The sequence below is a fragment of the Paroedura picta genome, chromosome 4 (assembly GCF_049243985.1).
Source record: "Paroedura picta isolate Pp20150507F chromosome 4, Ppicta_v3.0, whole genome shotgun sequence".
NCBI classification, from domain to species: domain Eukaryota; kingdom Metazoa; phylum Chordata; class Lepidosauria; order Squamata; family Gekkonidae; genus Paroedura; species Paroedura picta.
In genome coordinates, this window is record NC_135372.1 from 36,389,772 (window position 1) to 36,406,008 (window position 16,237).

Genomic DNA, 16,237 nt, shown 5'->3' on the forward strand with positions numbered 1-16,237 from the left:
AGCTCAAAATAAACACCATCCAGATCAGATCAAAACATGTTGGTTTCTATTAGACTGAGTGCTTCCAAAGAGTTTGGGGTGGGCAAGGAGTACATTAACACCGTATGCTCTTCCCTCCCATCCAAAAGTCCACACAGGTGACTGTGATTCAGGTTCTGTGCAGTCATTTGGTTGCTTATCCCGAGGGAAAATTGCATGAAAATGGTACTGATGTGGGTGCTTCTCTTCTCTTGGCTCTTGCCTCAGGCTGTCCACAGGACACTGAGGACCAAGTGCCTCCTGACCAGGCCCTTTGAGCTCCAAGAAGAATATTACAGGCCAGGAGACTGCATTGTTGGTGGGATGTTGCCTCATCTCAAGACTACAGTTATACATGGGTCTTTTGAAAAACCTCCCTGGAACACCCATCCTGCACGGTAAGTTTTGCCAGGAGGGCTCTGGGTTGGTGTGCTTTCAATCCAGACAGGAAATTCCACCGGAACTTCTACAGTCACCTGCGTTAAGCAGCAAAAGGGCAAAAGGAAATACTTTACACAGAAAGTGATTAAATTGTGGAATTGCTGCCAGAGGATGCAGTGATGGACACAGGCATAGACAGCTTTAAAAGTGGGTTGGTTAGATTTGCAGAAGATACGTCTATCAGTGGTTACTGGTGACTGAGGGCAACCTCCACGTTCAGAGGCAGTCAGTCTCTTAACCCCAGTGCCAGGAGGCATCATCAGGAAGGCCTTGGCCTCTATATCCTGTTGTTGGTCCTCCAAAGAAACTTGTTGGTCACTCTGTGAGACCAAATGCTGGGCTAGATGGACCACTAATTTTATTTGGCAGGGCTCTTTTTATGTTCTTATGTGCATCTAGTGTTCAATGAGGTCAGGTCGAAGGAGACAGAATTACACAATAGCATGGGTTTGATTATGAGAATCTGGAAAGGACTTTGACATGTGAATGGGATTAACATGAAGTTGATGACAACTTTCAATTAGTTGATCATTTGATTCATGTGTAGTGATCCTGGCTAAAGCCCCAAAAGATCAGCGAGGCTGTTAATTACTTATATTTGGACACCGAGAGAAAATTGGGTTACTACTCAAGATAAGCGGAACTATAAAAAGATGGAACCCCCCCCCAATCAAAGTGTGTAATGTAGCAGATAAATTGACATGGATTGTGAGACAGATCGCACAAAAAACTGAGTTTACTGACATTGTTCTTGAATAATCCTTGGTTCAAATGCCTTTTAATGGATTAAGAAATGTGATAGCCACAGAGATTATCTTTGGGACAGTTTAGTTATTATGGCCCCAAGGAAACCATTGGAGCTATAAAAAGAATGTTGAATCAACTTCTAAGCCATGATACTTTAATAGAACTGCTGTGGTTGGAGACAGTCTATCCCTGATTGACAGATGCTGAGAAGGGTGAAGACTAGAAAGGGGTATTGTCTTTACATCTTCCATGTGGGTATCCTGAAAGCTCTCTCAGAAACAGGGTGCTGTAGTAGATGGTGAGTACAACCAGAAGGTCTTCCATTTCACTCCTTATATTGCCCCTGGTCTATCTCTTGTACCTCTTATTGCAGCCCAGTGGCCAAAAACTACCAGCAAATTCTGGCCCTTGTTTTTGCTGTCAATGAGATCAACAAAGACCCGTCCCTTCTCCCCAACATCACCCTGGGCTTCCGAATCGTTGAGGACACTAAGTTTGCCAGAATGACCTACCAGGCAGGCCTGTCCTTTCTGTCCACAAGGGGTCAGATGGTCCCTAACTACAGGTGCAGCAGACAGGAGAAGTTGCTCTCAGTCATTGGAAGTCTCAACTCCAGGATCTCCATGCAGATGGCCTCCCTCTTGGGCCTCTTCAAGATCCCACAAGTAAGAGGACACTTCTGATGGGCATAGAAGTGTGTGTTTGAGGTTGAGGAGTGGCATGAACAGGTAGGGGAGTCCATGGAGCTTGCTGAAGGACATGTGAGAGTAGAGAAACAGGACCTTCATCAGTTATATATTTGCTTTGAGAACGATTTAAATTTAAAGCCAAAGCTAGTTAGAATGTCAGACAAGGATCAGAGTGTTCTGGGTTCCAATCTCCACTCTTCTATGATGCATACCAGCGAATTATGCCAGCTGAGCATCAGATCAAATCTACACACACAGACAGGGGATGGAACATTGGTACAAACAGCCAAAATGTATTCTGGGGCCAGGTTTGGGTGATTAGTTACTGGCATGAGACAAAGTAATTGAGACCTTGTGAGTGAGCTAGTCTTTAACATAGAACCTTTGATTGTATTACTGGGAAACCTCCAGTTTAAGGTAATAAAAAGGGAAATTTCTCAGGCCTGCAATATTCTGATCTGAATGGGTGCTCTGGGTGTGGCAGAGCCACCTTGTCAATGGGAGCATCATTGAGAGGGATTAGCTAACGGTCAGTTACTGATGCCTCCTTGGTCCACATTGCCTCAGGATGAGGGAACAGTTAATGGCCTGGACCTTTTATTTGTGCAGACAAATTGCAACACTCCTGTGATAGTCAGTAATTCCCTTGGATGAGGCTGACCTATTTCTGATATGCAAAGATTTCTGGGCAGGGTCCCTGGTCTAACCATCCTTGCTTAAAGAGTACCAGAAATAACAAGTGGAGGTTTGCAGACACAGTCCTTCTAGTGCACACCAAAGGAGGTCCTAACAACCTTGCCACAACAAGCTACTTCTCTTGCCTTTTTCTACTGCTACTGGAAGACGAACATCTTGATCTACAATTGGAATATGTTATTGCCTGGGATGGGTTCCATTTGAACCTAACCAGTTCACTGAAGTTCCTTCAAGCCAATGAGATTGTTCTCTGAGCAATGAGCTATTTCTATAGAAGCACTTTTTTTGGGAAGAGTCCTCCAGGAGGGCTTAAATGTCAGGAAGGAGATTGCAACAGGCTCATTCAAATTCTCATCAATGCTCAGAGGCACTATCACCACTTCTACACTAGCTCAGCCATACATTGACTTCTGTCTGGAAAGATAGCAAATGCATTGTTTAGATGCTGGTGGGCTATATACAAAGGAGAGGAATTGTTGAGTTCTGGGTAAGATTTTTGAAGTGGCAGATATGGACACATACATGTCAACACACAGTGTTTCTTTATTTCTCTTTCTCGGGAGCAGTTTATGGCCCAGTTGGCTGCATTGCTGAGCCCAGAGCCTTCTGAATGGGCCCAGAAACAGCAAGATATAGCAACAGAAATTATTTCTTGAAGAAGAAAAGGAAAATCCAGTCACCAGGACAAGGGATTCCCTCCACAGCCCTAAATGTTGTGAAACTCTGAAGATAACTTCAATTTGGTAGCCGTATTGGTCTTAAGTAGCACAATAAAATCAGAATCCAGTAGCTTCTTTAAGTTGGTGCAAACTTAAATGGACTTTGAGGAATGGTAGAGGGCAGGAAGGCCTGGAGGATCATTGTCCATGGGGTAGCAATGGATCGGACACGACTTCGCACCTAACAACAACAAAGCACCTTTAAGACCAACAAAGGTGCTATTGGACTCTGATTTTTTTCTGAAGATAACTGTAGAACACTGGAAAAAATCTGTATTTCAGCTAAAACTCTTCTTTCCTTCCACCAGCTTGGTTACAGCTCATTCAATCCTGTTTTAAAAGAGAGGACCCTATTTACGTCATTCTACCGGATTGATCCCAGTGAAGTCCCCCAGTATTTGTGGATAATCCGCTTGCTGCTTCATTTCCACTGGAACTGGATTGGGATTGTTGCTCCGGATGATGACAGTGGTGAAAACTTCCTCCAAGCCCTAACGCCAATGCTTGACCAGAACGACATCTGTGTTGCATTCACTAAACGGACCTTGTCTGAAATCTCAGTGTTCTATACCGATATGTATAATGATGACAGTCTAACGACAGCTGTCAAGGCAAGTAAGGCCAAAGTTGTAGTTGTTTCTGGCGACTCAAATGCCATACGGAATTTAATGCTGCTGCTTCTTAGATACAAAAAAAAGACTAAGACATCTCTCGAGAAGGTCTGGATTGTGACAAGCCAGTGGGAATTTGCTGCAGCAGGCACCGCCTTTCTCCAGAGATCTGTGGAGTTCTTCCATGGTGCCCTGTCCTTCAGAGGCCATGCAGGTGACGTGCCAGGATTCAAGAGTTTTCTCCAGACTTTAGATCCACTTCACCCCCAGGGAGACATCTTTCTTAAAGCGTGGTGGGAACTTGTATTCCAATGTTCCTTTAAAAAACTGAATGCTATTCCTAGGATCATTAAGAAGTGTACAGTGAATGAGGACCTTGAGAATCTCCCAGCCTCTTTGTTTGAAATGAGCATGACCGGAAACAGCTATAACGTTTACAATGCTGTCTATTTGATGGCACATGCTCTACATGCCATCTACCCTTTTGGATCAAGACGTGCAATGATGGGGAATGGCAAGAGGCTTCTGGATGTCCAGCCATGGGAGGTAATATCCTCGCTATGCTACGTAGCTTTTGTGTCAAGAGATGGCCAGCCTAGAGCATATCAGTCAAGAAGTGTCAGTCTACTACTGACCCCTCCAAAACAAACTAATCTTGCCTTTCATGACCTACCATTTCTTCAGCCATAGAAAAGAAGGAACAGCCGCTACAGGTTGTTTTCCTTGGGAGGAAAAAGTGGCATCAGTTGCTGTTATAACTATTTCTTTGTCCAATGCCAGAGACAACCCAGGGCCCTCATTCTCCCAAGCTAGGCAATCTCTCCCTTCTCTTAAGCTCTCCTTTCTAGGAGAGTACAGGACTGGGGGGAGGAACTTACCTGGAGAGAAAGGAATGCCCAGGCTATGAATTCCCTGGTGTTGTGGAGGAAGTGATGTTATAAAGTTGTGATGTAGGTACAATGCTGTGTTGTCTTGGCAAAAACTATTGGGGAAAATTGTGCGAATCGAATTGTTGCATAAGATGTATGTGAAGTCATCTTATGCAGCAAGCATAGGGAATATCTGAAGAGGAGGGGGAGTTGGTGGTGGCCACTTGGGCACTTTAGTACCCCAGAGTGTTAGCTCTGGGGGGCTTTAATGTCCACATAGAGCTGCCACCCTCCAGAATTGGCCCAGACCCAATGTCATCCATGGCAGCACTAGTTCCTTTCACAGTTTGTTGCTGGTCCCATTATAATATGTAAAATTCTGTATCATCATCATCATCATCATCATCATCATCATCATTATTATTATTATTATTATTATTATTATTATTATTTAATTTATATCCCGCCTCCCCCCGGAGGCTCAAGGTGGGTCGCATAAAAACCAATCCCCTAAAACAATAGAAGCACAATAAAACATAGTACAATTAATACAAAAGTTAAGACAAGAATGGCGGCAAAATTCAATATAGCTAACCCAATTTCACACCCACTAAGAAAGGAAAGGGAGGGGGAAGGTGACAGGCGCAACCGTCACATTTGTGAGGGGGGCTAGATCTTCTTGCAGCCCAGCCTCAACCGAAAGCCTGGCGGAAGACCATGAGGGTCTTGCAGGCCCTGTGGAATGATGACAATTCCCGCAGGGCCCGCAGCTCTTCCGGGAGCTCATTCTACCAGGTTGGGGCCAGGACTGAAAAGGCCCTGGCCCTGGTACAGGCCAGGCGAGCTTCCTTGGGACCGGGAATGACCAATAGGTTAGCCCCCGCAGAGCGTAAGGCCCTGCGGGGGGTGTAGGGCGATAGGCGGTCCCTCATATACACTGGGCCGAGACCACGGATGGCCATGAAGGTCAAAACCCAAACCTTGAACCTGATCCGGAAGATAACCGGTAGCCAATGCAGCTGCCTCAGCACTGGCTGGATATGTGCCCTCCAAGGTGTAGCCGTGATCAAGCCCAAAGGCAGGCCAGTGTAGAGCGAGTTACAGGAGCTTTGTCACTGGTGAAAAGGAAATTATCACAGAAAACAAGAGTGAGAATCTGGACCCCATTCTGATGAAGCCTTACTGTTACTTTATACACAGAAAACTTATTGAACTTTGAATAAACTTTCATTATACAGCCATCATCGTTCCTAGATTTTCGGTCATGTCAGTGAGGCAGGTCAAACCCTGGACTTGATCTTTGGGTTGAAGTGAATGTAGATCTGATAGAGACGAATGTTGTGCCACAGTAAGATCACAATGCCCTGAAGTCCTGACTTGGTATACCATCTCCTCCCCATGTGGGCGGTGGGCATATTTGGATCTGCCTGTGGAGACATATAGATCTAGATGGATTCCTGAATGCTCTGAGGGACCTGATACCTTCACTAGATGAGCTGGTTAATGACTGGAATAACTGGGGGTTGGCCGCCATCAATGGGATCACTACCTGACAACTTCTCCACCCCTTCCCGAAATGGGCTCCCTGGTACTCAGAGGAGCTTCACAAGAGAAAATGGGAACTGAGATATATAGAGCAAGTTTGGAGGAAGATTTTCGATGAAGCTTCAAGAACATCTTATAGGATGCTTATGAAAGTCTATGAGATGGCAGTGAAATCTGTGAAGCAAGAATTCTATGCTGTTGCATCCGCTAGCTCATGCCCAGCATAATTGTCTAGGGTAGTTGAGTCCTTAACCACCCTTGAGGAAGGGCACCTAATAGTGGGTGCTGGTGTAAGCAGAACCTGAGGAAGGGCAGCTGCTAGGGCTCCAGCAGAGACCCATTGCTCTCAACCCCTCCCCTTGACCACTCTCTTGCTAGCAATTTTCCCAGCTACACACACTGTCATTGCCAGGGAAAAGGCTGCAGGTGGTCAGACTGCTGTGAGCTTAGGCGATAGAAGGTTTTACAAGTGGGTAGGGGCAAGACATGCAGTTGGAGGAGGGAGGAGGGTATAAGGAGGGGGCCTGATGATGGAGGGAATGGGAGCTCTATAACCACAGTCACCAAAACATACAACAAGCCTTGCTAGTGGTAATAACCAGGTAGCCCAAAAAAACGTATAATAAATTGCAGATTTATTATAAGATTATTGCAAAGTTATAACTGAAATTTTTGCTTTTTAAATCTCTTAGCAGTCTCTCGTTTTACCATCAGATCCTATCTATGAAATAGTCTTTCTCCTTCCTTCATCCCCAAAACCACAAATCAAACCCTTCAAATCATCATTCCTTTTTATTTAAAAAAATCAATAAAGGTTAGGAATAAAGTTTTTGTATTTCCTTTAACCAAAGAAGTAAATTTATCCATCTCTGCAAGTTCAACATCTTCAACAGCCAGTTCTCTATTGTAGATCCATCATCTTTTTCGCATTTCTTTCCTTTCAGATCCTGGCCTCTTTGAAGAGCATCCAGTTCAACAACACTGCTGGCGAGGAAGTCTTTTTCAGTGAAAATGATGAGAGATCAGCTGGCTATGATATCCTGAACGTGATTTTCTTCCCAAATCAATCTTCAGCTCAAGTGAAAGTTGGAAGGATGGATCCCCGGGCCCCCCCAGGCAAAGATTTCACCATTCACACAGATGCAGTTGTTTGGGCTACCCAGGTGGGGAAGAAGTCAACATTCTTGGGTAATGGTAGGGAAATTTGCTGATAGAACCTTTTGGAGAATATGATTGCTTTTATAAAAAAGATGAAAGGCCAACTTTGTGCAGATGTTGGTCTCCAGAATGGCATAGTTCCACCACCTGAAGTTCTATTCTAGTGATTGTAGTAAAACATACACATTTCCTAGAAAGATGTGATCCTGCTAAACTCGCAATCCATTGGACCATGCCAAAGAAAACCCTTTTCAGTAGTACTTTAATGCAAGAAAGTCATTCCAGGCTGAGTCAAGATAACTGTTGATTGGCTTCCATTTTTTATTTGTATGATTAAGAGGTTTTATGGTGTTTTATATTGTATTTTTATTGATTTTATACTGTAAACCGCCATGAGATGGTCTGTGGTGAGGGGTGGTATAAAAATCAATATAAATACATTTTAAAAAACGGTGGGGAAAACTACATTGTGAAGACTTTGGTGCAATATGAGTGCATTTTCATTTACAGCAGCAATGAGAGCTTGAGGGCTGGGCAGGAATCAGCTCCTGAAGTAAGGTTCATGTTGACTTTTGATAGGTTCATGGTGTGCAAAGTTAAGTTCTTGGCAGGTCAAATGGCATGAGCTTTCCACAAACTTTCAAGCTGTTCATCAAGGTTTGTACCAGTTTGTGAGCAGAGACATTTCCAGACAGATTGTCTCTCAAAATATATATATCTAATTTCCAAGCAACAACTTGGAGGGCATATAGAGAAGCATCCAGGGGAGGTAACCTGCAGCTTTGATGCCTCTAGCTTGACAGAATCATTCTATATACTCCTGAACTTTCTGAATCTGCACCTGTTAGAATGATTGTTGTGGGCATTTTAACAAGTGCAGGTTCAGGGGTTTATTGAGCAGATCCTGTGCAAGCTAGAAACACAAATCTTGAAGACCAGATAGAGGAGAGTTATCTGAAAATCCCCTGGAGGTTTGGTGCCTCTAGCTTGCACATGATCCGTTCTCTAAATTCCTTAACTCCCTGAATCATTTTGACAGGTGTACGTTCAGTAGTGAATAGAATGGAGTCTGTGAAAACTAGAGAGACCAAACTTGTATGAGATCTGCAGCTCACTCTGCCCTACACTCCCAGTGTGGTAACGATTGGATTTAGAAAATCTGACTTACAGCTCCCCATAGAAGTTCCCCCAGAATGCAATTTACCAGGGTTACCTACTTTGGGAGATAGAATTCAGCCCCCATTAATCTAAACCTCACCAAAGTTGAAAAAGTAGAAGTAAGGTACCCATGATCCACTGAGAGATTGGTACTTCCAGCACACTGGGGGTCCATTCTACCACTTCATGAACCTCAAGAACGGATCCAATTCCTGAGGCAATTTAAAAGTTGGTGATGGTCATTTGTTTGTGATCATGGTGTGCCATGAACCATGAAGCCAACTACATTTCTCCAATTTGTGCCCATCATTAGGAAATCCAGGGAGAATAATGAAGGTGCAGATGGAACCATACTTATTTGGAAATCTCACCTTCCAAACCGGCACCTGTTAAAATGATTGCTGTGTCATTTTGAGTCAGGAGTACATTGAACAATTGTATGCAAGCTAGAGATACCATTCCTGGAGGGATGGTAGAAAAGAATCATCTCAAGTTCTCCTGGAAGTTTCGTGCCTCTAGTGTGCACATGACTCATTCTAAACTTCTGAATCTCCTGAATCATATTGGCAGCTACAGGTTCAGAAGTCTATAAAATGAATTCCATGTAATCCAGAGGCACCAATCTCTCAAAGGTCTGTCAGAGAACTCTCTTCTACTTGGCCACCTAGTTTGGTGTGGAGTCAATTTATTGGTTAAAGTCCCCTCCCAAAGTTGCCCCCAAGAATTTTTTTAAGAGTAAGCACAGACAGTAATTTCTCCAGAAAACACTATACTGGGGCTACCTGCTTTGGGGGACATAATTCATACCCCACAAATCTGTTGTTGTTAGGTGCGAAGTCGTGTATGACCCATCGCGACTCCATGGACAATGATCCTACAGGCCTTCCTGTCCTGTACCATTCCCCGGAGTCCATTTAAGTTTGCACCTACTGCTTCAGTGACTCCATCCAGCAACCTCATTCTCTGTCATCCCCTTCTCCTTTTGCCCTCAATCGCTCCCAGCATTAGGCTCTTCTCCAGGGAGTCCATCCTTCTCATAAGGTGGCCAAAGTATTTCAGTTTCATCTTCAGGATCTGGCCTTCTAAGGTTCAGTCAGGTCTGATCTCCTCTAGGACTCACCGGGTTGTTCGCCTTGCAGTCCAAGGGACTCGCAAGAGTCTTCTCCAGCACCAGAGTTCAAAAGCCTCAATTCTTTGATGCTTGGCCTTCCTTACGTTCCATCTTTCACAGCCATACATTGCAACTGGGAATACCGTAGCCTTGACTAGACGCACTTTAGTTGGCAGGGTGATGTCTCTGCTTTTTAGGATGCTGTCTGGATTTGCCATAGCTTTCCTCCCCAGGAGCAAGCGTCTTTTAATTTCTTTGCTGCAGTCCCCATCTGCAGTGATCTTGGAGCCCAGGAAAACAAAAATCTGTTACTACCTCCATTTCTTCCCCCTCTATTTGCCAGGAATTGAGAGGGCCGGATGCCATGATCTTTGTTTTCTTGATGTTGAGTTTCAAGCCAACTTTTGCACTCTCCTCCTTCACCCGCATCAACAGGCTCTTTAGTTCCTCTTCGCTTTCTCCCACAAATCTAATCGTCACCAAACGTGGAGGGCAAGTAGAAGAGAGTCAGCCAGCAATCCCCTACATTTTTGGTGTCCCCAGAACACCAGGGGGCCATTCTATCACTTCATGAATCTCACAAAATGAACTAGATCCTGAGGTGATTAAGACAGTTTGACTGTCTATGGTTTTCAAATAAGGCAGGCCATGAACCATCAACCAAAGTGCATTCTTTTGGTCTGTACACATTGTACACATTGATAGAGAACCATAGAGAATCATCACGATGTGGAAATGGCCTCGCTCGTTTGGAAATTCTCACTAGCTCTTCTTTCTTCCCCTTAGAAGCTGCCCTCTTCCAGGTGCGTGGAGAGCTGCTTGCCAGGGTACAGCAGGAAAGTTATAGAAGAAGAGCCACCTTGCTGTTATGACTGTGGACTTTGTCCAGAAGGGACAATTTCTAACCATACAGGTAGTTCAACATATCTTGAAACCCTAATTTAACAGATCAAAGTTGCTTGACACTGATCCTTTATGCTGCCATTGCAGTGGGGCACGATGCCCCACCGTTCCCCGTGAACGCACAGGGGGTGGGACATGTGGGGCTGCCCAGCATAGTACGCAAACATGTGCTTTGCGCCGTGGCCAGAGGGGTAAGCAGCGGCCGGGAGGGGGGAGGTGGGGAGGGGCCAGGGGGAGTGGGGCTCCCGGGCCCCCTGCACATGCATTGATGGGGGCAGGGGAATGCCTCTGCCGGCTCCGTGGCTCCGCAGAGCACACAGGGGCATGTGGTGTCCCTAAAGGGACACCGTAGGTCTGGGCCAGGCGGGCCAAAAGGCCCAGTGCTAGTAATTATGCACAGCGCCGGCCCACCCCAGCCCTTGCAGGTGTCCACAGTATCAGGAACGCGGGCCTTCCGTGGCCCTGGGCCAGGCTGGGCCCTGGATGGCGGCGACATCAGGCATAATCGGGGATTTTCTCCAAATCCTTGTCGCCACCACTTTGGGCATTCTGTCCCGTGCATAATGGGTCACTGATTGACTCACATGGGCTGTAAACCCCACTTAGGTTTAGACTCAGGTGGAATCAACTTATGCCCTCCGTTTCAGATGATAATGTATACTTAGATAAGGAGGTACAGCTTTCTTAAGGGGTTCATACAATGTTCATCCCTGACATGACCACTGATGACCCCCCACAATACATATAAAGAAAAAAATGATTATTTTGGGAGGGAAATTTCTTTTTTGAGTACTCAGTTCAGTTTGGGGAGATAATCTGGATAATTCTTTTCTAGAACTTCTTTCTGTTATGTTTAGTTTTGAACCTTTGAGGTATGAATTGTTTGTCTTTATCATACATTTCTTATGTAGATTTCTCAACAAAGTTGCAAAAGTAGAAACAAAGGGACATCAAAGGCAATTTGCACTTTTAGATTGACTCTAGGGATTAAGAAAATGTTCAGGAATGCCCCGATTTTTTGATTCTGGGGCATTTATAAGGACCAAGATAACTTCATGTCTGAGAGTCCTAGTTCACTCAATTCCACTTGACTTCTCAGTTTAACAGGAATGTCATGCAACTTGGAGTGAACTGAAATTCAGTTAAAGGGGCCAATCATACTTTATTGGAGTGGAGAGGGCATTTTCCCTTTTCCACTCCAATTAAGTCTGAGTCCAAGGCTCCTAGGCAGTTAAAGGGACCGATCCATTTTAATGCCTTGGAGCCAGTTCAAGCCAGGCAAGTTGCTGGCTTGGAGTGGAGAAGGCATTTCCCAGCCCCAGGTGTCCATTTCCCCTGCCCAGGCCTGTTACTTGTAGCTCATCAAATTGAATAATTAACACCTGGCTACAAATTCTTCTGCTGCCTGGGGGTTCTTTAAACCTTCAGGCAGCAGAAGGCATCTGCAGGCTATGCTAGGTGACCTGACTGTCAAAAGGCTGTATTAATGTTTTGTGCCTTTGTTAACTCCCTGATGCCGAGTGTCCTGTTAAAATGCTGTGATAATGTATGTAGTCTGTAGATCCTTTGATGCTGGTCAATGACCGTAATAAATAATCAATCAATCAGGCTATGCTAGGAGCTGGAACGGATCTTCCTGCCCCTTCTCACTCCTGAGAAAAGCAGAACCTTTCCAAGGCAATTGGTACAATAAATTTTATATATTGGCCTTGTGACCCACTTGTGAGAAAGCTGTAATCTACCTACAGCCTCTGACCCAGAGCATGAGAACCACTAGCTGGACCCTGTATCATTCCATATTCTTGGATAAAGGCTCAACTGAATAATACACATTGTTGAACTGTGCTGGAATGAATTAATTAGGGGTTGTTTGTTCCAGATGCTGAGTGCTGTGTCCCATGTTCAGAAGATCAATATCCAAACAAGAAGAAAGGCCAATGTATCTCCAAAAGCATAAGCTTCCTTTCCTATCAAGAATGTCTGGGAATTGTTTTGGCTTCTTTTACTCTTTTACACTCTCTCATCACAACTCTGGTTCTGGCAGCAGTCATAAAACACAGAGACACACCAATCGTCAAAGCCAACAACAGAGAACTCACCTATGTCCTGCTCATCTCCATCCTACTCTCCTTCCTCTCCTCCTTCCTCTTTATTGGTCAACCTACGAGGGTTACCTGCTTTCTGAGACAAATTGCTTTTACTGTAAGCTTTTCTGTTGCCATTTCATCCATCCTGGCAAAAACTGTCATGGTGGTTGTGGCTTTCATGGCCACTAAGCCAGGAAATAAGGCAAGGGAACTGTTGGGGAGACAAGGGGTCAACTCCATTGTCCTGGCAGGCCCCCTCCTCCAAGTTATCACCTGCGCAATTTGGCTTGGAACCTCTCCCCCCTTCCCCAACTTGGACTTCCATTCCTTAGCCAAGGAGATCATAGTGGAGTGTAAGGAGGGGTCAGTCATCTTGTTTTACACAGTCCTGGGATACATGGGATTTCTGGCCCTGGTCAGCGTCGTGGTGGCTTTCCTAGCCAGGAAACTGCCTGACAGTTTTAACGAAGCTAAGTTTATCACCTTCAGCATGCTGGTCTTCTGCAGCGTGTGGGTCTCCTTCATGCCTACCTACATGAGTACTAAAGGGAAGGCTATGGTGGCCGTGGAGGTCTTCTCCATCCTGGCCTCTGGTGCTGGTCTCCTGGGCTGCATCTTTGTTCCCAAATGCTACATAATTTTTCTGAGGCCTGATCTCAATAGCAGAGATCACCTCCTAAGGAAAAAGAAAACTAGGAACCTAAATTTTTGAATATTCTCTACTTGTTCAAAGTTTCAATTCATTATAGTTCCACATGGAGGTGGTTAAAATGTCTAAATGTTCAGAAATTCAACTAGAGATCTCGAAAGGGAATCTTATATATATACTTTGCTTAATTCAACTCAAAAAGGTAAACATTACAACTATATAGCTATAGGTTCATTGTATATATAAAGAAACCTTACAAACATAATCATAAACCACTACTGTCTCTAGCCCTCTAACTTAATTTCTGTATCTCTAGCACCACCCTACCACACTGAAGGAAAGTTTCACAATGCTATACTTTTCCAAATTCTCAATAAAGAGAACTATCTTTTATACAGATTTTGGAAGCTATAGCTGCACATTCTGATAGCCTTTAAGGCTATTCCAATACAACTCATGTAATTTCCAAATGCCTGCAAATTTAGGAGCAGACCAACCATTCCACATGCACACAAGTCATTTGTCCATGCAGTCCATACTTAATGTAAGCACCTTCCTGTTTCCATGCTGATACCATTGTCACTGTTCTAACCCCCTGAGAGAATAAACACTTTTGAGCCAAATTCAGATGACTGGGGTAGTCATTCAGTAAGTCGATATTTGGTGGACAATTAAAAGTACGTTGCAAAATAACATCAGTTTCATTATAAACAGCAGTCCAGCATTATTTAAGCAGCTTCCCACTATAGCTGAGTGAAGGATCCCTTTGCCTTCCACACTTTCAACAAATGTCAGGACCTCCTGAAACTTCAGCCAATTTTTGTTGGGGAATCAAATATGAAAGATAAAAACTCTTTAGAATGACAGTGCTTGCCCAATATTTTCTCACTACTGTTTAATGCCCAAAAGACATTCATAGCCATAATAAGAGCATCCCATGTCTCAGTTGAAGATCTTGAAATGCAGAGAGTTGGCCTGAAACTCTCTCCCACTCTCCAACTTAGATTTCCATTCCTGGGCCAAGGAGGTCATACTGGAATGTTGAAGCAGAAAGACATGCAGAGATTTTCTAGAAGTGTACCACAAGTTTCTATAACTGCCTGTCCTATGTAGTTGTTTTAAATTATACAGAAGATGGTAGATTCCCAGGTTGGTTAATTTGGACCAGAGCCTCTCCCTTGGAATATTGTCAAATGCTGTTTTTAAGTCAATTAATGCGGCGAATAATTTGCCCCTCTTAAGTTTTATACATTTCTTAATGAGAAAGGATACCGCCATAGCATCAAACACCACTTTCTAAAACCAGCATGCTCAGGCCCTATGATGTTATTGTCTACAGTCCATTTTTTAAAGTTTAGTAGCCAAATATTAGGCATAGAGTTTGCCTACAATCGAAAAATGGTCTACCTATTTGGAGGCCTCAGTTAAATGTGCTGAATTATTTATGTTGTTGCTCAGGGCTTTAAGTGTTTCCAGAATATTTGACTATTAGAGGAGTTAAGTGCCTTAATTAGTGCCTCAACAATTTTTATTATAGAAGTTTGATTTCTTATGTGAGTCCAGGACAGAATATTCAGTTTTAATTCTGTCACTCCAAGAAATGGGTAGCCAGGATGGCCCCTTTAACCAGAAGTAATGGGAGCAGATTCAATGGTTTTGTTTCCCAAACTTCTGAGCCATTGGAGCAGCCTGCCCCTGTGACTCAGCTGTATCAATCTTGTGATGGCTTTCTTATATTTTGGTGGTTTTGTGGGCAGGAGTTTGGTGGATCTTGCTCCTCATGATCCTACCTTAAAACTTCGTGGATGCTCATGGCCAGACTCCAGTTCACAAACTATAGTGGACATTTCAGTTCATGAATAATGAATGCCAACACATTATGAACAAAGGCCTGTGAGCTGGTTTGTAGACCCCACCAAAACATTTTCTCGAGAAAGGTTTGAAAGATGTATCTTGTGGACTTTGTACACTAGATTTTGAGAACAAGTCTTAGAAAAGACGAGGTGCACAAAGAAGAAGACTTTGAAGGGAGCAGCAAGAAGACAATGATTTAGGATAGCAAGGACAGCACCTTCTTTCCTGTTAAGGGTCATTCATGGTCTGTCTCCAGATTGCTACTCTTAGGGCAATTTCTCTCTTCTCAGAACTGCCACATTCAGTCTTAAGGTAAAGATATCCCCTGTGCAAGCAACGGGTCATGTCTGACCCTTGGGGTGATGCCCTCTAGCGTTTTCATGGCAGACTCAATATGAGGTGGTTTGCCAGTGCCTTCCCCAACATTCAGTCTTATCCTTTCTCAATTAAAGATGACCTGAGGGACGTATCTTTCTCTTCCCACTTTCCTATCAAGTATATTAGTTCCTAAATGAACATTTAGCCACTTTTTAATAGGTTGTGCATCATTGCAGTGTTAAATGCTCTTCCAACAATATTTAGGAGACAAGTCCAACTGTGCAATCAGTAGGAGAAGAGGGAAATGGGAACGGGTGGAGACAGATACAGAGATCTCTCTTGTAATCACTGGAATGTTTATGATAAAAGCATAGAGTTTCTGACAATCCTTAGAGAAGACAGACATTACTTCCAGATGAGCCACCCCCAATGGGAAACTTGCAACCCTAGTTCCTGGCTCAATGATCGTGTTAGTCTTTAAGTATTAGGCTTGAATCTAACCATCAAATTTGGACAAACACTTTGTCATTTTTGTTTTTGCAGGGCCAAGTTCAGAATCTGGCAGCCTAAATCCATCCCTCTGTCTGCCCCATGGAGAAACAGAGTTACACAAACACATTTGTCTTTGACTGAAGTGCAAATACAGCCCAGGGCTATTTAGGTG

The 16,237-nt window shown here is 44.0% G+C and overlaps 1 protein-coding gene across 1 annotated transcript; it reads left to right on the top strand.

The window, feature by feature from the left end:
• Window positions 1-201: 201 nt before the first annotated feature.
• Window positions 202-16,216, top strand: LOC143834716 (extracellular calcium-sensing receptor-like). The gene is made up of 7 exons (XM_077331394.1): window positions 202-416; window positions 1,580-1,871; window positions 3,619-4,467; window positions 7,280-7,498; window positions 10,549-10,675; window positions 12,545-12,867; window positions 16,117-16,216. Exons 1-7 carry the CDS (start codon window positions 202-204, stop codon window positions 16,141-16,143), a joined length of 2,052 nt encoding a protein of 683 aa, XP_077187509.1. The 3' UTR covers window positions 16,144-16,216.
• Window positions 16,217-16,237: the final 21 nt, after the last annotated feature.

Coding starts and splice junctions, on each gene's coding strand:
- LOC143834716 (XM_077331394.1), top strand. CDS start 202: ATGGTACTGATGTGGGTGCTTCTCTTCTCTTGGCTCTTGCCTCAGGCT. Junction 10,676..12,544: donor GACAATTTCTAACCATACAG/GTAGTTCAACAT, acceptor TGTTTGTTCCAG/ATGCTGAGTGCTGTGTCCCA. Junction 12,868..16,116: donor TGAGACAAATTGCTTTTACT/GTAAGCTTTTCT, acceptor TTGTTTTTGCAG/GGCCAAGTTCAGAATCTGGC.